At 40.0% G+C, this 20,648-nt stretch overlaps 1 protein-coding gene across 12 annotated transcripts in view; it reads right to left on the bottom strand.

Moving 5' to 3' along the window:
• Positions 1 to 20,648, bottom strand: part of LOC130492902 (receptor-type tyrosine-protein phosphatase delta) — a 618,706-nt gene that overhangs the window by 210,102 nt on the left and 387,956 nt on the right. For 6 of the 12 annotated variants that reach the window (XM_056866670.1, XM_056866671.1, XM_056866673.1 and 3 more), the window contains 6 exons: positions 18,919 to 19,500; positions 12,201 to 12,334; positions 9,378 to 9,522; positions 7,386 to 7,691; positions 6,388 to 6,581; positions 2,039 to 2,065 (listed from right to left, as the gene is read on the bottom strand). In XM_056866670.1, the coding sequence (XP_056722648.1) occupies positions 2,039 to 2,065; positions 6,388 to 6,581; positions 7,386 to 7,691; positions 9,378 to 9,522; positions 12,201 to 12,334; positions 18,919 to 19,500 (1,388 nt within the window). The remainder of the gene's footprint in view (positions 1 to 2,038; positions 2,066 to 6,387; positions 6,582 to 7,385; positions 7,692 to 9,377; positions 9,523 to 12,200; positions 12,335 to 18,918; positions 19,501 to 20,648) is intronic. The other 6 variants (XM_056866678.1, XM_056866679.1, XM_056866681.1 and 3 more) reach the window with 4 other exon arrangements.

Below are 20,648 nucleotides of genomic sequence, written 5' to 3'. Positions count from 1 at the left end.
CTGAGAAGAAATGGGGAAAAATTAGAAACACAGTTTCAACAGTTCATTATTGACAGAGCAACACTATCTACACTACTAAAAACTGTTTCGCATTCTAACTGCTAAAGCTGTTTCACATACAGAGCATTCCTAACCTTTAAGGGCAAAAGCCCTTAGGAGGTCAGGAAGGTGCTGCGCCTGCATTGGGGCCCTCCATGCCAGCGTCTAGGCTACTTACACCAGCGTTAGTGGCCCCAGCGCCGGCGTAGAGGTCCAGGTACTGGTCTCTGGACACTGCCTTGGCAGCACTGCCCCGGAACACCGGTGGGGCCTTCCGCTGGTGTCCCACTGGCGTAAAGGCCCACATTGACATTCCAGGGGCGTTCCGGTGTCCCAGGAGGCATTCCTGGGGAGTTCCGGGGGGGGGTGGGTGGGTTACCTTTAGGCAACCTCCTGTCCCCTTTCAGCCCCGGACGCCGGCACAGCCGCGCTATTCTCTATGGGCCGAAAAACCCCATATAAAATTTAAAAAGCCACAAAAATGTTTTCAGTGTGTGGAGAACTGCTTAGGAGGCGCCGCAGCAGCGCCTCCTCCCCACCGTCCCCACACGCCGCCAGCTCAGAAATGTGCTGTAAGACTGCAGTCCTATGCATGCTTACTAGTTAAAAGTAAGACCCACTTTACTTAGCAGGTGCTTCAAAAGCTCCAAATAAGAAACCTCAAATATTTAATAATAATGAACACTAAAGGTAATCAACATTCTCTGCAGTTCTTTTTATTATTAACCATTTATTTAAACTAATTCTGATTTCTTCAAATAATTAGTCACTTTACAATCTGTTATTCAAAATCTAAAAGAATAATTCAATATGACTTAAAAAGTCAATATAAGACTAATGTCTGCTTGATAACACAATCTAATTAATAACAATTATTAATGAAAATAATAAGGTAAAATTAATAAAAGTGGGAAATAATTATATACAGAATTGATTATCCAGCAAAAGTGATTTCAATGAAGAATCAGGAATGCATTTGAAGTGTCCCTTTGAAATCAACTTTGGTGGGACTCTGTCCCAACTTTTAAACTTATACATCTCCTGAAAATTTGAATTTTAAGCTATCACAGCAGGATCTGCTCTCATTTGTGGAGCCAAATATATCTATACTAGTTTCAGCAAAATCAAAAATAAGAAGCTGCATTTGTTTTTACAGCTTTGTTCTATTCAAGCACAGCATCCACGAATGGAGAATTTCCATTTTCCCCTCTCCTATGTATGCTCATCTTTGTCAGCTCTATCAGCTGATAATAGGATTGGTAACAGCACACATGCCTCCCATATTCTTATTCAGCTACACATCTAACCAGTATAGGTACTGAAGCTTTGGAACATGTATAACTTGCATCAGGCAGAGAAGTACAGCTTGATGGTAACATGGAAGGCATGCACAAACCTCCCCAAACTCCCAGATGAAGGAGTACAACTTTAAATAATGATGGTGAATTTTAACTGATTATATTTTTATCCACAGAAACTCTTGTAAACACCATAGGCATTGTGCCAGTACCAATGTATATTTTCATAAATATACATTTAATATGTTACCTTGTTAATTGAAATGGAAATAATGTTAGCAATGACAAAAGATTCTCCCCCCCCCCCCAGCAAATAATGAATGAATGTATTGGGGCCTGAAGGTTAGTTATGAGGCAAACTGGAATGAAAAATGTGTCTTCTTTTTAAAAAATAAAAAATACTTTTTGTTTGTATTGCATGATAAAGTTAGTGACAAGCACTGAACATACAAATATGCAGATATAACACATTTAAAAAATCAGAACTATGTCAATACAAGCCCCCAGAAGAAGTAGGAGGAGGAGGAGGAAGAGGAGGAGGGAGGGAGGGACGGAGGGGGGAAATCCAAATGCCAAAGACAATTAAATAAGATGATAAGCCATGCATATGTGCAAACAACCAAACATTTTTTGGGAAGGGGGAAGTTAAAGCAGAAAAAAAGCACAACACTTTGTTGTTTGGCCAGTCAACTGCTACTCACATGTTCAGTAGTATCATCATATTCCCACTGATTGAGAGTAAAGAATGTCGGAAAGAAAAAAAAGATAGGAAAAAAATGAGGAAATACTTGTAGCCTGGCTAATTCTTTTTATAATTAACAAAAAGGAAAAGGAAAAGGGGGGGGGGAAGAGTTGGATCTGAAGCTGCCTTTTTGGTCATAGAACAAAACGTTTTCCTTTCATGGAAAGGGTTTCACTGATCATGGCAAGAGCCCTTCCATAAATGGAAGACTTTCCTATGCATGGAAGATTCTGCTGTGTGCAGAAAGGAACTTTAGAATTCAACCCTGTGAAAACTAGTTATCAAAATCAGTATTGATTTGGAAAACCAGTTCCTGTAAACTGGATCATGAATTTCCAATGGCATACTTATTGCAAAAGTAGTTCATAAATAGCACATTGCAGAAAGCTATGAAAAAAACAGAGAATTCACTGCTGAGTGTTGTTATTGCTCAGCAATGTTTTTTGACTGCCTTAATATTTGCTGCTGAGATGTAATGAAAGGCTATATTTTGTTTAATCACATATTACCACACCATATTCATTTCTATTTTACCTTGTTTAAATTAATTCACTGCACTTGTTTAATTTAATACGGGTAGGCTGTGTTTACTTGAAAATTCATAGAAGTAATGACCAAATTCCATGTTCTCCACTGGGCAAAGCCACACAATATTTTCAAGACACTCTCCTCCAAATAAACCTTTAATGTAAAAAGGGGGCACATTAAATCTTGGGCAGGCAACAAGGGTTTGTTCTGATTGTGTGAGCATATGTCGGTAAGAGCATAGACATTAATCAAGAAAAGGGCCAGCCCAGTAGTAATTTTACACATAAAAAAAAGGCAAGGATTTAAACTTCTACAGAAAAAGCAGTTGGTATTCTTTACATCTTAACACTTTTTACATCTTTAAATTTTAACAATTGTATGTTTCTGTTCAGAACACCCTTATCTGATGGTTGTCTATTTTTCCATGCAGAATGAATGTTAAATGTAAGACTCCATGGGGTTCATGGCCCTCACAACATTATACAATATTAGTACAATGAACCCAGATTTCATAAAGCACAAATATATAATTAAACCCTCATTTGAAAATCTTTCCTTAAAATAAAGAAATATTTTCCCAGTACACAGATTCTCTATCATGTGTTACAATTTGTAAGAGTATAATTTCACACTGATAACACATTACATTAGGAGCATCCGTAATCTTTTAAAACCAGATATCACATTTTTGATCAGTTACTTATTAAACCATGGCTCCATATGTTTAAATTTCTCACTGACTTCTTAACATAATATAAAGCAGTAAACTAACTATGTATGTTAACCATGATTCATAGAATCCTAGAATAGAATCATAGAATAATAGAGTTGGAAGGGACCACCAGGGTCATCAAGTCGAACCCCCTGCACAATGCAGGAAATTCACAACTACCTCCCCACACACACCCCTAGTGACTAGAAGATTGCCAAGATGCCCTCCCTCTCATCATCTGCCTAAGGTCACAAAATCAGAATTGCTGACAGATGACCATCAAACCTCTTCTTAAAAACCTCCAGGGAAGGAGAGCTTGCCACCTCCCGAGGAAGCCTGTTCCACTGAGGAACCGCTCTAACTGTTAGAAAATTCTTCCTAATGTCTTAATTTCAACCCGTTGGTTCTGGTCCGACCTTCTTGGGCAACAGAAAACAACTTGGCACCCTCCTTTTTATGATAGCCCCTCAAGTACTTGAAGAGGGTTATCATATCAGGCTAAACATACCCAGCTCCTTCAACCTTTCCTCATAGGACTTGGTCTCCAGACCCCTCACCATCTTTGTTGCCCTCCTCTGGACACGTTCCAGCTTGTCTACATCTTTCTTAAATTGTGCCCAAAACTGAACACAGTACTCTAGTTGAGGTCTAACCAGAGAGACTAAAGCGATAACATCCCTTTGCGTGATCTGGACACTATACTTCTGTTGATGCAGCCCAAGACCGCATTTGCCTTTTTAGCTACTGCATCACACTGCTGACTCATGTTCAGTAAGACCCCAAGATCCTTTTCACACACACTACTGCTCAGACAAGTCTCTCCCATCCTATAATTATGCATTTGATTTTTCCTTCCTAAATGCAGAACTTTACATTTGTCTTTGTTGAAGTGCATTTTATTAGTTCTAGCCCACTTCTCCAAACAGATTTACCCAAACAGACAAATTTCAACGGACTTAATTTCAGCCAATATAGGGAAAAATCAGTGCAACAGTACCCAAAGGGTTCTAGAATCTGACAATTCCCATAAACAGAACTATCTTGTTAAAACTAGTAACATGGAACGCAAACTAATTATGTCATAGGAATATGTTGACATAGTTTACTTTCTTTCATATCTTATGAATGTACATCTTTCAAGCCATTGAAAACAGGTATAACGTAAGTTGTATATATATACTGGGTGTGTGGAGGGGAAGTAGTTGTGAATTTCCTGCATTGGACTAGATGACTCTGGTGGTTCCTTCCAACTGTATGATTCTATGATGTATAGCAGATATAATTGATCCAAGGCTAGCTCATTTTCACCTCCCCCACAGATTGTCTTCCAACCTTACCATCACCTCTTTCCTGGAACTCACAGGAAGGGCAGTTGACCCCAAAGGTGACAGCATGGATGGGAGGTGGTTCCCCTGTTCTTCTTGCCCCTGCAAGGGGAACCTGCTCCTTAATGGTGGCAGCACAGGCAGGAGGTTCCCTCCCCACAACCTTATCACTGCCTCCTCTTGGGTCCAGGGAAGGCTAGATACAAAGGCTTTACATTTTAAAAAAAACAAGCCTTCAGTTTATTAAGTATCAAGCATTAGTATTGTGCCGATTGATAGCCTGAAAAGTAGTGGAAACATGGATAAAAGATTTAGATAGATTATTGATTTAAAAAATGTCCAGTATGACATGAATGATTAATTCAAAATGAACTCCCTGAAAGATTGTTTACACTGTATGTATGTGAAAGATTGAGAATGCTATGTTTGTTCATTTTTTGTCAGTGCAGTTCAGCTCCTAACAATTAGTATAAGGCACAGTTTTCTGAAGATAGCAGAGTCCTTCTCCTGCTGGAGAGGAGAGGAGAACAGGATAAGAGGTATTGTGGGGAGCAGCCAGACTAAACAATGAAGAACTTTTTTAATCACAAAGATTTTGTCTCTTAGCCAAGAATCCAATCTTTGCATAGCAAGAGTATAGTAGATACAATTTATCCAGGGCTGGTTTCAGCAGTTACTCTTGCCCCCTCCTCATCCCCATCCCAGCTGTAATCAGAGAATCTGCAATCTTCTGAAACTGCCCCATCCTAATTGTTAGGGATGGGACAGCATTTTCTGACAATAGCAGAGTTGCTCTCTGATTACAGCCAGAACAGCCAGAAACAGAAGGGAAGGCTGAGAAGCCAAGAGGCCACAGAACAAAAGTGCTGCTTTCATCATCATGGTGACCCAAGTAGCATCTTATGCTGTTTGTACCATGAGGTGGCTCTGAACTGATTCATTTGTCATTGTTTAAACACAAACGATACAGTTCCTCATCCAGAAACTCTTGCACACAGGAGGCACTGCTGCCTTTGAGGATTTCACGTTCCACCCTCTGTCTGTTGCAACACTGAGTATCACCTAATGGGGAAGAACAGGAGAATCCCATCCAAAAGCTGATGGGGCCAGACAATGCAAACCATCAGTTCAGCAACATACATCCATTTTGGATGTAGGCTACTGAGTGCAAGATATGGGATTTTCACTCCACTGTTGCACCACTTAATTCAGGCAGATCCAGAAAAGTGATTTATTTATGAACAAGTTTGGTCTACAGAAAGAGGGTTTGGTCTGACAGCCAGGTACAGCAACACTGAGGGCATTCTATACACATGGTTTCTACCTGAATGGGGCCAACCAGGGGAACCTCTGAGGTTAGGAGAGACATTCTGATTTGTAGCTGGAAGTGACATCCTGATGCTCTATACATTTACTCATCTCTGGTTTTTTAAATTTATTATTGATGGAGATATGTGAATTCTTAGTGTTGTAATGTCATTTCTGGGTACATACTGGAAATGACATCACAACATCACATGTTGCTCCATGCTTCTTCTGCTGGATTGAAGAGGCCTAGGTGGTCTGGAGCCTGGGGGCAGGAGATTTCCCTCCACCCCCAGGAGGATGGCAATTCTATCTATTGGTGATAAACTATTGTAATAAGGAACATACTGCAGTTTTCTGTATAAACGAAAAGATAAAACAGGTGCTACAGTATACTATTTTCCTTGTTATTTATGTAGAGAGGATGTGGATAGTTACCTGTGCATCAGCCAACATGATATCCTTCAGCATGGGTTGGCCCCTAGGCTCTCCATTTTCCATCTTCACGTAATGCACCTGGTATCCTCGGATTTGACCATGCTGCTTATTGGGCACTGGGGAACGCCATGACACTTTAACAGATGTAGAGTTGACAGCCTCTACCTCGACTTTGCGAGGCGGACCACTAGGAACTGGAACACATCAGTGGATAAAAGAAGAATTACAGGCACTTGTTCCAACCAACCAGAGTCTTTTCTTTCTTTCTTTTCTTTTAAAGGGCAGACCCACTAAGCTTTCCTTGAAGAATACAAATGAAAACACTCAACAAATCTGCTCTACATTTCAGTGAAAAGATCAAAAACCATGACTGATGCAAAAATGGAAGAAAAAGAGTATTAGAGAAATAGAAAAACAAGTAAAAATGTACAAAAGCCAAGGAAGATGCTTTGAGACTCAAAGCATTAAAGAAGTATTTTAGTAATCAAAATAATAATAATTAAAAAAGACTCGTAAAATGCTGGTAGTTTTCTGACTTTTTTTAAGTGGAAAAAAAAGATGATAGGTTTTGGTCTGCCATCTTCTATGTTCAGACATGGAAGACATTCAACATCCAAAATACTTTTAAAACCAAGGAGCATCAGTTTTCCAAAAGAGAGAAACACAAATGATGAAGAAAGAGTTAAAATGGGAGAGTTTTTAAAAGTAAGAAAAAAAGGAGGGAAAAACTCCAAACATTTGTATTTTTTAAGAAGAAGAGAGGGAAAGGGCCATGCTTATGAGTAGCAGCACTTTTCAAATATTTTCCCCTCACAAAAAGATATTTTGATTTCAAAAGTAAAAAAAAAACAAAAAAAACACAAATGCAGACATATGCATTTGTGTTTAAAATATTTCAGAAAATTTGGGGTAAATTTTAAGGAACAGGGGAATTAGATCATACAAAGCAGATTGAGTGAGAGAGTCAGAGTCAAACGGATGGGTTGGAGGCAACATACCATCTTCATCTGTCCGAATCAATATAGATTCACTCTCTGGGCCAGGTCCGACATCAGTGTGGGCTGTCACAGAAATCCGATATTCAGTCCATTTTTCCAACTGTTCCAAAAGGTACTGTGTAGTGTCCGGAGCAATTCCCAAAATGTCATGGGCCTTGTCATCTTCCCCATCAATTCCAGTGAACTTGATGGAGTAGGAAGTGATAATTCCATTCTGTTTTTCCACTGGAGGAGGCTGCCAACTTACCAAAATGCTAGTGGAGCTGGGACTGTTGCAACTAATGTCTTGAGGAGGAGCTGATGGCTCTAATTTCAGTAGTGGGTTAAAGGAGGATTTAAGTGAAAGGACAGAAGTGGTTGAAGAAAAGAATGAACAGAAGGAAACAAATAAATAATAAAGGGCGACCCAAGAAAAAACAAAAATCACAAATTTAAAAGCAAAAACTTTAGATAATTTTATGAGCCTTGGCTTATTAAAGTGAACCAACTGAATATGAATTAACTAAAAGGTGAAAAGGGATGTGAGGGGAAATTCATGAAAATGAGCCTCAATATACTGTTACCTACCTGTTATTAACAATTCTTCTTGAAATAAAACCACAAATATTATACTGTGATGCATCTGTACACCTAAGCTCCTATCTTATGTGTTCACTAGTCTTTTTCCTTTTTTTAAAGACCCCCCCCCAAACAAGCCACTATTTTAGCATGTCAGACACACTAGTGAGTGTGTACTGTTTCCTTCTCATTATAGAAAATATTACCTTACACAAACTGCTGGAAAAATTCATAGCTATTTTTAATGCCTACACGTTCAAAATCTCAGCCCACTTCCCCCAAAATAAATTCTTCAGCACACTTCTATCACTGCAGTCCTAAGCAGGTATACTCAGAATTAAGTCCCACTGAGGTCAATGGTACTTTCTCTCTAGTAAGAGTTCTTAGGATGGCAGCTTGTGTTTCTTTTTTTATAATGGAGCCTACCCAGATTATATGAAATATACTTAAGGTTTAGATCAAAAGATTTTATTTAAGCATTTAACATACTATAAGGCATGCAGAATCAATAAGGAGATGATGGTATTCTTAGGCAAAGATTTACCTACCATGAAAAAAGTGACAGGGCTGATGATTCTGACTGTAACTTGTACTTACCCTAAATCCAGTCTCTCTTTTATATTTTAGCTCGTCTTGGAGAACCTTGTCTAGCAAAGAATTAAAGTCTACCAGCGATTTTATAATGTCACATATAAACAGCTGCCCACCCCTCATACTACACAAAACAGCTATTTAAAAATAAAAGGATGCTTAGCAAAAAAAAGTAATGTGTTCTAACTAAATTTTATAATACACTTCACTTAACCATCCATTATTTACATCCAATGTTCACTTTGAAAAAAGAACTAAATTGCTTGCCCATTGTCATGTATGTCAACAGATAAGTACAAAATCTTAGAACATTTGGCTCTCTGGAGTTATAATCCATTAAGGTACAAACTTTAATACAACTTCAAATGGCCTTCAGTGAACTTACTTAAAGCTATTCATACATCTTGCATGCTTGGGAAATTGAATGTCCTAAAGCTACATACATTTATATGAAGCTTTATTGATTTTAGTGTAATGTTAGCCCTTTCTATCTTTTTCTTTAAGTGCCTACCTGGCGTGCATATATGTGCCCACAACCTATTTTCTTTTCTGTAAAACCTCTCTATGGGACCTTAAAACACACATTTGATTTTGATCCTTTGACCTCAGAGCAAAGGTTAAGAGATCCATTGCTGGAGGGGCCAAAATATTTTGTCTCATGACTGGGTATCATATAACTCTTCTAAGAAAATGTTAATATCACGCCTGCAGTCTTTTAAGTTTTCCTGTCTAAACATTTTATTCCGATTCTCAATGGATTGCAACTAGAAAACAAAAAGGCTTTCACTCGCTTGTCAACAAGTATAAGGAAGATAAATAAAGTAATCAAGGAGAGACACCTACTTGACTGCATTGTTCTGGCTGAAATTTCTGCAGTTGAAGCACCAAGGCCCTGTGGAGAGCGTGCAGAGAGACGGAAGTAATACAAACTATTTGGTTTCAGGCCTTGCAAATGGTAAGATGTTGCTGGTTCAATAGAAATTCTCTGCTAAATGGTAAAGAAGAAAAATGTAGGGGAGAAGTAATTAATAATCAGATATCAGGATGTTTTCTTGAAAAGAATACCTAAAACCAATCCTAAAACCTCTTCTCATAAAAAGTGCTAATTAAAACATAATAGTTGCCATATGGAGACAGTGGTCTCCACTGGAAACAGGTGGTAATAGCTCAATGCAACACCCATAGTGTATGAAAGCCACACACAATATGAATAAGGCTCACTGTGTGGAAACCTTGTGTTTGAAATGCTCATTCCTGGCATGGAGAATCACCAAAAAATTGTGGGGATGAGGGTTCATGCACTTTATAGCTACTTTGTGGAACTTCAACTTTATGTAAGGATTTCTAGAGGCCTCCACAAGGTAGTTATAATATTTGATTCAACCATCAACTTAAATGGAATTCAGATAGCTAAACGTGTTTCAATATTGCTTTGTTTAAAGTTCTGTAGATAGTTTCTTAGAGTTTTCTGAGTAGATCTAGAATGGTAAATAATTATTAGAAGCAAACAATATGTTTCGGAATTACCCAAACAATAAGCATATGATACTAACCACTATTAGTTTCAGGTAGGCAGTTTGACACTAGTCAGGAATACAACAACACTGGAATACAAACTTAGTTATCTGTATTGGTTACAGAAATCAAGATGACCACTGATAGTCATCTTGAATTCTGAAAGCAAACACATTGCAATCATGAGCCTTTCCATCTCTCAAGAAACTCAAATATACAACTTATACTGTGCATTCCTGACTTCTGAGGGCAAAAGACCTCAGGAGGCCAGGAAGTTGTCGTGCCGGCGTCCGAGCTACTTACGCCAGCAATAGTGGCCCCAACACCGGAGGGAAGGCCTGGTCGCTGTCGCCGCCATGGCAGTGCTGCCCCAGGATGCAGATGGGGCCTTCTGCTGGCGTCCCACCAGCATAGAAGGCGGCACCGGCATTCCAGGTGTCCTGGGAGGCGTTCCCGGGGCGGGGCGGGGGAGGAGCAGCCATTAGGCAGCTTCCTCTCCCTGTTCGCCCCAGGTATGCCGGCGGCGAGAAGAGCACGGCTGTGGCTGCTTTTTAGTAGGCGCAGCCTCACTTTTCTCTATGGGGCAAAAAGGCCCCATTACACACACAAAAAAGCCTTGAAAAGGCTTTTTTTGGTGTGTTTCGGCGTGCTGGGAATGGCTACAGGAGGCGGTGGGGCAGCGCCTCCTCCCCACACACCGATTTTCAGGAATGCACTGATAATTGGTATGGGACTAACTTTATATTTACCAATTGTGATTTCCTTGTACAAACACTGACAGATTTAAACAAGTTCACACATGTTTAAGATGAAGAAAACAGCACATGTATTAGAAATAATGTCATTGAAAGCCATGTGCTGTGGGGAAAAATCCATCAAACCTAACCAAGTCTTCAAAAGGTAGAGGTGGAAGCACTGGATCATTACTCTCCCATGAAGTGAGGTTACATCACAACGTTTACTAGGCAGATTATGTTTACAGGGTGGTTTGCCATTGTCTTCCCCAGTCATCTACACTTTACCCCCAACAAGCTGGGATCTACTTTTTCTGGCATTCAATAATCAATATCAATAATAAAACAATTTTGGCCGCTCCTTTAGAGTTGCTACTAAATGTCATTGTAATTAAAATTCCAAGTGGATTCAGGAGCACTGCTTGAACAAGTTATCTGAGGAACTGTGTGAGTGTGAGTGTGGAGATCTCACATCCTTCAGATAAAATATGACGCAGAGCACCTAAAGTGTAGCTAAGATTAATTTCATGAGCTACCTGTATAATATCTTAACTGGCAGCACAAAAAGAATATTACTTCACTGTTATCTTTAACATGAATTTGAAGCTTGGGCATAACTCAGATACAACATCAGGCCATGGTCTGATACTACCTGAACAACCTCTGTGGTATATCTCTTCTCTTGCACATAGGGTTGCCAGGTCCCCCCTCTCCTCCTGCAGGAGGTTTTTAGGGTTGAGGTGAGGGGGAAATCGCATGCGCACAGCCACGCCAACGCAATCGCGTCACTTCTGATTTACACCCAGAAGTGCCGCATCGCAAGAGCCCTTTTGCCACTCAAACTGGGAGTTTGAGTGGTAAAAGGCCCGTTGCAATGCAGCACTTTCAGGTGTAAACAGGAATTGACGTGGCACGGCAGGCAAGCACGCATGCATGCGTTGCCCGCTGACCCTCAGCTGGTCGACAGGAAGCCAGGTGGATTGGCGGGAGTTTGCTCACCACCACCTGGCACTTGGCACACTACGTGCACAGTCAAAGTAATTTAATCACCTTTTATTTAGTGCAAATGGGCAAACTTGGGTTGTGCTTTCCTTTCATACCAAGAGTACAAACCAAAAATAAACTGCATTTTGTTGTCATGGTTTACAAGGCAAACACAAAACATAGTATGACCATTCACATAGCAGCAATTTGTGCTATATTGGTAGGCATCAACTCACTGACTATGCAAAAAGAGGGGGCATACACATACAGTATGGGAAAGGGAGCATACTAGTACAGCATTTATTTACATAGTGCAAAATTACGGTTCTGTGTAGTGTTTGAACCATTCACCAGTGTCAGAAATGCAAGTGCAATTTGGGAAATTTAACACAGATGCAACAGTGTGTTAAAGAAGAGAAAATAGTTGATTTACCTCTTCACCATGTTCTCCATCTTTGTAAACAAGATCATAATTGGAGATTGTGTCAGACCGTGGAGGGGTCCAAGAAAGTAATATGCTTGTTTCAGATTCGGGTTCTGCTTTGAAGTTCAATGGCTGTCCAGGTACTGAAGCATGGGGATACAGTATCAACAAATGTTTGTTCTTGCTATACATTTACTAAAAGCCACTTAAGAGTTATTTCTTATTATTATATACTCTATACCAGGAGTCCTCAACCTTTTTGAGCCTGTGGGCACCTTTGGAATTCTGACATTGTGTGGTTGGTGCAGCCACACAATGGCTGCCACAGGAGGTGGAGCAAGCCACCAAAATGCCTGCTGCAGCTTACCTTCTGCTGTGGTGGCACCTGCTGCCAAAGCAATATCTTTTTAAAAATCTGCACAGACAATGCTATCTCCAATGGCCAATCAGAAACCTTGTTGGGCAAACGCCCACCCTGCTCTGCCCACTCGGCAGACACCAGGAAAGGTGTTGGCAGGCACCAAGGAGCCCATAGGTGTTGGCAGGCACCAAGGAGCCACCAAGTTAGGGACTTCTGCTCTATATAGTCCATTGAGTTTTAAATTAAAGGTTTTCTTAAACACAAATGTACACCAAGATGGCCAAACAATACTACCTTCACATTTCTAATAATAAAAACAGACCACACATAATCAGAACATACTCATTAATGAGAACAATAACTAGTCCAAAATAATATAAGTGCAAGAGTATTGGCAATGACTCTCAGAAGTTGATATTTGTTAGATCACTGTTTAACAATCAACTTCATCAGACAGACAGAGAGGAACTCAAATACCGTTTGCAGTCATTCTTGTTTACTTGACCTTGACTCTCAGTTCTAGTGGCTAGCAAAAACAACAACAACAACAACCTCTTGTGGCCTCAAGAAATAAGTGTGCTTAGACAGGAGTAACTCTGCATAGGATTACACTATAAATACCGTATGGATTCTAGAACTGGATCTATATTGAAATGGAATCAAAAGTGAGTTGAATTCTCAACATCTCCAGGACAGGCCATCTAATTAAGCCCCCTCCCTTCCCCCAAAGAGTTGCTCTGCAGCCATACAATCTCATGTGAAAGAAATCGATTTTCCTTTGTCAACACATCCCAGCTCCTGTGTTATAAATTTTAGATATTTTCCAGGTTCTTAAATACCATTTGGTTTCCATTTCCAGTCAATAAAAGCTGATTGCAAAGAATAATCCTCTTTAAAATAAAAAGATCATTGCTTTTGAAGTATTTGACCATTTAAATGTATCTCCCTTTTTAAAAGCAAATTTCCTTTTGACTTCTTTTAATGTCTTAAGAGAGGTAACAGATAATTGAAAAAAAATATTTCTTTTACCCTGTAATACAGCATTTAGCAAACTGGAGTTCAGGGATCAATGGGATTCTGCATGGGTACTGCAGAGAGCCTGTGAGTCCTTTGCAAGGATAGAGGGTGAGCCCCTCTCATGCCCAAATGGAGAACATGAAAAGAAAGCCCTCTCAGTTTTCTAGGAATGAAAGCAGATGGGGTAAGCATTGGCTTTGTTTACTTTTGAAGGGCAGGAGTTGCTACCCAGCGACTTAGCTTCCAGATCACCTCAAAGCAATAAAAAGAAAGCATGCTGCTTCATTGCAGGGGTCCAAATAGGAACACTGAGTGGCTATGTGACACTAAGAAGGCATATTCCTAATAAAGTTATCATAGTTACTTCAGGTATATAATTGAACTGGTTCATTCTATTTTCCAATTAAAGGATTTCGTCACAGAGAGAGATGCCATTCTGCATCCAATAATAATAATATATCCAATAATATAGATCCAATAATAGCCAATACTGAGTTCAATGGTATACCAGAAGTTCTGGCGATCCTCATTTGTTTCTATTTCTATGATCAGCTGCAAAAGGTTTTTCAAGCCCCTTCCCACACCTCTTCAGCTGGCCTTGGGTTAAAAGTTAACCAATAAGGAAATTTCTTGTTGGGTCTTTCAAAAAGTTCCTTCCAATAAAGAGGGAATCTTGATTAGATTAGAATTTGAGTCAGGCCTTTTGAACTTTGGATCTGTACAATCAGCTACCCTCTGAAACCTGACCTTGTAGGCCAGACAAATAACCATTTCACTAAAGTTTTGTTTAAAGTGCAACAATGTGGTTTTTAGTCACTTAAGAACATAAGAACATAAGAAAGGCCCTGCTGGATCAGACCAAGGTCCATCTAGTCCAGCAGTCTGTTCACACAATGGCCAACCAGGTGCAATTTAATACTTAAATTGTATTATTTAACAATTCTCATGAACACTAATGGGGAGTAAAAGACATAAAGAGAAAGGAGAAGAGGGGGAACAGGAAAAATAACCTATATCAAATTCCATAAAGATGCTTACAGCAATGCACTATTACACATCCACACAATATGCCATTCTACAGAGACCAACATCAAGTCACTGCACTATCTTAACAATATGCTTTTATACTAGGGTTGCCAGGTGCCCACTTGTGGCGGGCAACCCCCCGGCCATTTACCTCTCTGCCCGACAACCACCTGAGGGTTGGCGGGCAAGTACATGCGCGCACGCCAATGTGCATGCATCACTTCCGGTTTAGAACCGCAAGTTCCACCATGCGAGGGCCTTATACCTCTAAGTTTGAGTGGTAAAGGGCTGCTTTACCACTCAAACTAAGAGGTAAAGGCCCCTTGCGAAGCGGCACTTGCTGTTCTAAACCGGAAGTGATGTGCGTGCATTGGCGCGCGCACTGACACTTTCAGAAAAAAGCCTCCCGCCTGAGGAGAGAAGGGACCTGGCAACCCTATTTTATACTTATGCCGGTAGTACACCATTACCCATATTCCAGTACACTAGTGCATACAACATATGTTCTCCAGAGAAGACTAAGATCGTCCAATGCTAATTTACTGGTGGTCCCCGGCCCAAGGAGTGTCTGGCTGACCTTACGGAATTCCACAGGGCCTGTAAAATGGAACTGTTCCACCAGGCATATGGTTGAGGCCAGCTATGGTTGTGCTATAAATGCTGGCCTCCCTATCCTTTCTGACACTGCGGAATAATAACTAGCTACAGGTCATACTGTGGCTGTATACTGCAATTCTAAGCACCATTAAGAATTAGAATATGTGATTTTAATCCATTCAGGGCTGTTTTAATGTATTGTTTTATCTGATTGTATTATTGTGTTGAATATTTTATAGATTATGTGAATCACTCTGAGCCTGGCATGCTGGGGTAGAGCGGGTTATAAGTTTGACTAAATAAATAAAAACATAAGAGTTCGTAACTGCACATAACCCAATAATATATCATAGCTTTTCATAATCTACTATTAAACATATCCCAACAAAACATCTACATCCTACTCAGCACTTGAAAGCTCTGATTAAACCTCTCTCTATCAAAAATAATTACCTAAAAGGGGAGCAATACTTCTCTCCTCTTATAACCCTCCTGTCATCTTCTTCTCTTGTCTGCTTTTCTTAATAATGATTGACTTCCGTCTTGTCAGTCTACCCATATATAAATGTAAGCCCTAATGCTTCATCATAAACTTGAAAACTTCTAGTTATGTGCTGCTGCAATCCTTCACTCAACTACAAGGACGGAAGGGGTGGTTTCAGCTGTGCTGGTCTGTAGGTGGCAAGCTTCTCCCTGTCCACTCTCTCCATATCATGCATAATTTTATAGACCTCTATCATATTTTCCCTTAACCACCTTTTTTTAAGCTAAATATCCCTAAGCATTTCAACCGCTCCTCATAGGGCAGTTGCTCTAGCCCCCTGATCATTTTGGTTCCTCTTTTCTGCACCTTCTCATGCTCTACAATATCCTTTTTTCCTTTTTTAGGTGTGGTGACCAGAATTTACACAGTATTCCAAGTGTATATAAGGACAGTATGAGAGCCTTGTCTAATTATGGCCAGCATGGAATTTGCCTTTTTCACAGCAGCCACACACAGGGTTGACATCTTCATCGAGCTATCCACTACCACAACATCCCTTTCTTGGTCTGTCGCTGCCAGCACAGATTCCATCAGTGTTTATGTGAAGCTGGGATTTTTTGCCCCCAATATGCATCACTTTACACTTGCTCACACAGAATCTCATTTGCCATGTTAATGCCCATTTAATGCCCAGTTTGAAGACATCCATTTGGAGCTCTTCACAATCTGATTTTGTGTCATCTGCAAACTTGGCCACCTCACTGTTCATCCCCATCTCCAGGTGACTGATGAACGGGTTGAAAAGCACTGGTCCCAATACAGATCCCTGAGGGACTCCACTACACACATCCCTCCATTGTGAGAACTGACCATTGATTCCTACTCTCTGCTTCCTATTTTTCAGCCAGCCCTCAATAAGAGGACTTTTCCTCTGATCTCATGACTATGAAGTTTGCTTAGCAGTCTTTGGTGGAGGCTTTGTCAAATACACAATGTCCACAGGCTCATTCCTGTCCACATGCTTTCTGACACTTTCAAAAAACTTTAAAAGTTTAGTGAGACAGGACCTAACTTTACAGAAGCCATGTTGGGGTTTGCTCAGCAGGGCTCGTCCTTCTATATGCTTGACAATTCTTTAATAATGCTTTCCATCAATTTAACTGGAACAGATGTTAAGCTAACTGGCCTGTAATTTCCTGGGTCCCCCCTGAAACCCCCTATTTTATAAATGGATGTTGCATTGGCCAATCTCCAGGCATCTGGTACAGAGGCTGATCTAAGGGACATGTTACATATTATTGTTAGAAGTTCAGCAATTTCCCATTTGGTCCCTGTGACTTGTTAGTTTGCAGTTTGTCTAGATGTTCTAGGACTTCCTGCCTTGTTACCCCTTTTTGCCCCAGTTCCTCATTCTCCCCTTCCCCAAAACATCTGTTCAGGAGAAGGTATCTGCCCTATATCTTCAACAATGAAGATAGATGAGAAGAATTCGTTTAATTTCTCAGCAATTGCTCTATCTTCCTTTAGTGTTCCTTTATTCCCATTGTCATCCAATGGAGCAACCACTTCCCTAGCTGGTTTCCTGCTCCTAATGTACTTAAAGAATTTCTTATTGTTGGTCTTGATGTGTTTAGCAATATGTCCCTCAAAATATTTTTTTTGCATCTCTAATTGTTTGCCTGCATTTCCTTTGTGGAAGTTTGAGTTTGCTTTTGTTTGCCTCGTTTGGGCAATCCTGCCAGTTTCTGAAGGAAGCCTTTTTTTCTGTAATAGCTTTCTTCACCTTACCCCTTAGCCATGGTGGTGACCTTTTGGACTTAATACCACCCTTCCTGACCTGCGTTATACAATTTAGCTGCGAATCTAGTATTGTGGACGAGTAACTCCAAGTCTTTTCCAGACATTTAACCCTCCTAACTGTTCTTTTCAACTTCCTTTTTACCAGGTTTCTCATTTTAGAGAAGTTCCCTCTTTTAAAAACAAAGGTAATTGTATGAGATTTCCCAGGCACTTTCCCACATACATATACATTAAATTTGATGCCACTGTGGTCACTATTGCCAATTGGCTCAATGACATTCACATCATGCACTAAGTCTTTGGCAGCACCACAAAGTATCAAGTCCAGGATGGCCTCCCATCTAGTTGGGTCCATGACCAACTGTTTGAGGGCACAGTCATTGAGGATGTCTAGAAATTTTGTCTCTTTGGCTTGACTCTATTGCTTTGTAACTCAGCTGTAAAAAGACAAGTGTTTTTTAAAGAATCTGTGCAATCTCTTTTCAGCCAGTTCAGTATATTACTATATCAACAATGCAAGAGTTTAACTGTGTTAATGTGAGTGCTTTTAATGGCTACACTGTAGGGCTTGGGACAGGAAAACATGACTGGGATGAAATCATGGGGAGGGGAGATCAGGATAGGTTACAAATCTCAGCTTGAACTGCCTTGCAGAATTGTTGAGAGGATAACATGGCCCCTCCTTGTAATAGCCCAAATGGGAATGTCATAAATAAAAGTATTGAAAATGTTTTTGCAGTACAGCAATGCACCAGTATAAAGTCAAAAGGCATTGTGCTAGTAGTTCTAATATATTACAGGGCTTAGTATGCTTATTCAGAGTGTCAGGGCAGTTTACAAAACAAATTAAATACCTCACTAGTGTGTCATTTACTCATGCAAGGAAAGGGAAAAAGGAGCTTGTGAAGGTGATTCCAACAACACAGTACTACACATACAAGGCAGAAGATGAGCAAGAGGAAAATAATAAGAGCTTAAGGTCACTCTTCACATTTCATGTTCATGCACACCCATATTTGAAAATATGTGCGGATATTTTGTGAGCACAACAATACAGGAAACTTCTTCAGGGAACACTAGCAAACTGAAAGCACTTGATAGTAGTGTGATCTTTGTGAAAAGTAATTTTTGAGATTAAAATCTTCTTACAAACAAAAACCAGGAAAATAAATGCAAAAAGCTGATAAATGAAGATTTAGAAACAGTGTAAACCTGCTAAAGGTGTAAACAGATAATATGCATTATTGAATAAACTGGAAAAGTCAGAAAACAACAGAGCCCAACTCATCACACAGAAATTTCCAATATACTCTTTATTCTATTTTTCCCCATACATGGTCTGTCTATACCACTGTCAGGTGAAGAGTTGGAGCTGGTCTGGGCAATTGGCTTCCCCCCTGATAAATTGTCAGAACTATTACTCACCATGAATTCCATCTTACCTCCAGTCTGAGTGATGACTTGAATATCACTAGAAAGAGGTCCATCCCCAACTGAGGTAAAAGCAAGAACTTTTACAGAATAGGTTTTCTGTGGTATTAGATTCCCAATGGTTGTGATATGGCTGTCAGCCACATTGTGCTTCAACCAACTATTGACGTGTTGGGAAGGGTCCATGGTATAATAAACTCTATAACCTTGTATTTGACCATTTGGTTCTTCTGGTTCTTCCCATTGCACCAAAATGGTGGTTGAGCTCAACATACGAGCCTGTACATTACGTGGCGCACTAGATGGTGCCTGCTCCGAGGTCCGTGTTGACACAGGTTCGCTGGGTGGGCCGCGTCCAATGTTATTGACAGCAACTACTCTGAACTCATACTCAGAATATGGGCTTAAACCGGCAACGCTGTATCGTGTTGTGGCCACTCCATCAATTTCTTTATAAGGTTCCTCAGAGCTTTTAGGTTTATGCTGGATTATGTAGTAAGACACTGGCTCAGGGTTTCCAGAATCCCAAGTCAAAGTTATGCTTGTTGCTGTGCTTTCTGTCACAACAGGAGTTCCGGGAGGTTTAGGTAAGGCTAGAAAGAAAATCAATTTAATAGATGAAACATAAAGGCATGTACTCATAAGTAAGTAAACTAAGAAAAACAGTATGACAGAAAAAGCAAGTGAAAGGTCAAGTAGATTCAGTACTGAGGCAGATCTCTCTGAAAGACATCTGTCAGTAAAAATTCTAGATGAGGACCACTGCTTTATTCAATTTGCCAGAAAAGTACAAGAAAAAATGTTAATAAGCATTTTGATCACAAGTTACATTACATTTGACTAAAGTAAGAAAATTAATGAAAAAAGAGAGCATGATTAAGGCCTCACATACAGAAGTGTTTGGAATATATAATTTAAGTACCAAGAAAAGTGGGAGGCCATTCCAAAAATAAATGTTTAACTGATACTTGACCACTGGGATGCTTTATAAAATTTCTGTTCCTAGAGTGAACTAAGATGAAGAAAAAATAGAAAGTTATGCCAATGCAGCTATTTAAGGTGGACAACACAGGGCTTCAAACTGAATTAATTCCACCTGACTCATGTAATGTTAATTGTGATAATTCTTCCAGTTATTTTTTACAGACAATCTTGAAGTTTAACATATTTTCAAAACCAGATGCTCCTACATTTTGTCATCACAATTGCCAAGTTAACAAACAAATGTTTGGGGTTTCCCAGAGTGTAGTATGCAGAAAACAATATTTCTCAGTGCTTTGGAATAGGCATAGCAATGGGAAAGTGAAGAACGACTTTCTTTCAAGCTCCCTTAGAAAATTATTCCTGAAGCTAAAAAAATAAACAAATTGGCAAGCAACAGGCTTCTGTTCCACTTGTTTTCAGCAACCCTCAATTAACATAATAAGTAGGAAGTGACTCAGAAACTCATATAACAGTGATTAACCTACCTATTCATCCAATCAAGAGATTTAGGACCAATTATCAGCGCACTCATGGGAACATGTGACCGATGAATAGGGCTCCTCCTACCTGTGGAAGATCTGATGAGAATCAGCAGTGCACAAGGCCACTGCCTTGACTTTGTATATATGTAAAAAGGTAAAGGCAAAGGTCCCCTGTGCAAGCACCGGGTCATTCCTGACCCATGGGGTGACGTCATATCCTGACATTTCCAAGGCAGACTTTGTTTGCGGGGTGGTTTGCCAGTGCCTTCCCCAGT

The sequence above is a fragment of the Euleptes europaea genome, unplaced genomic scaffold (assembly GCF_029931775.1).
Source record: "Euleptes europaea isolate rEulEur1 unplaced genomic scaffold, rEulEur1.hap1 H_1, whole genome shotgun sequence".
NCBI classification, from domain to species: domain Eukaryota; kingdom Metazoa; phylum Chordata; class Lepidosauria; order Squamata; family Sphaerodactylidae; genus Euleptes; species Euleptes europaea.
The sequence above is the reverse complement of the archived record's forward strand: the minus strand, read 5'-3'. Positions and strand labels throughout refer to the sequence as shown.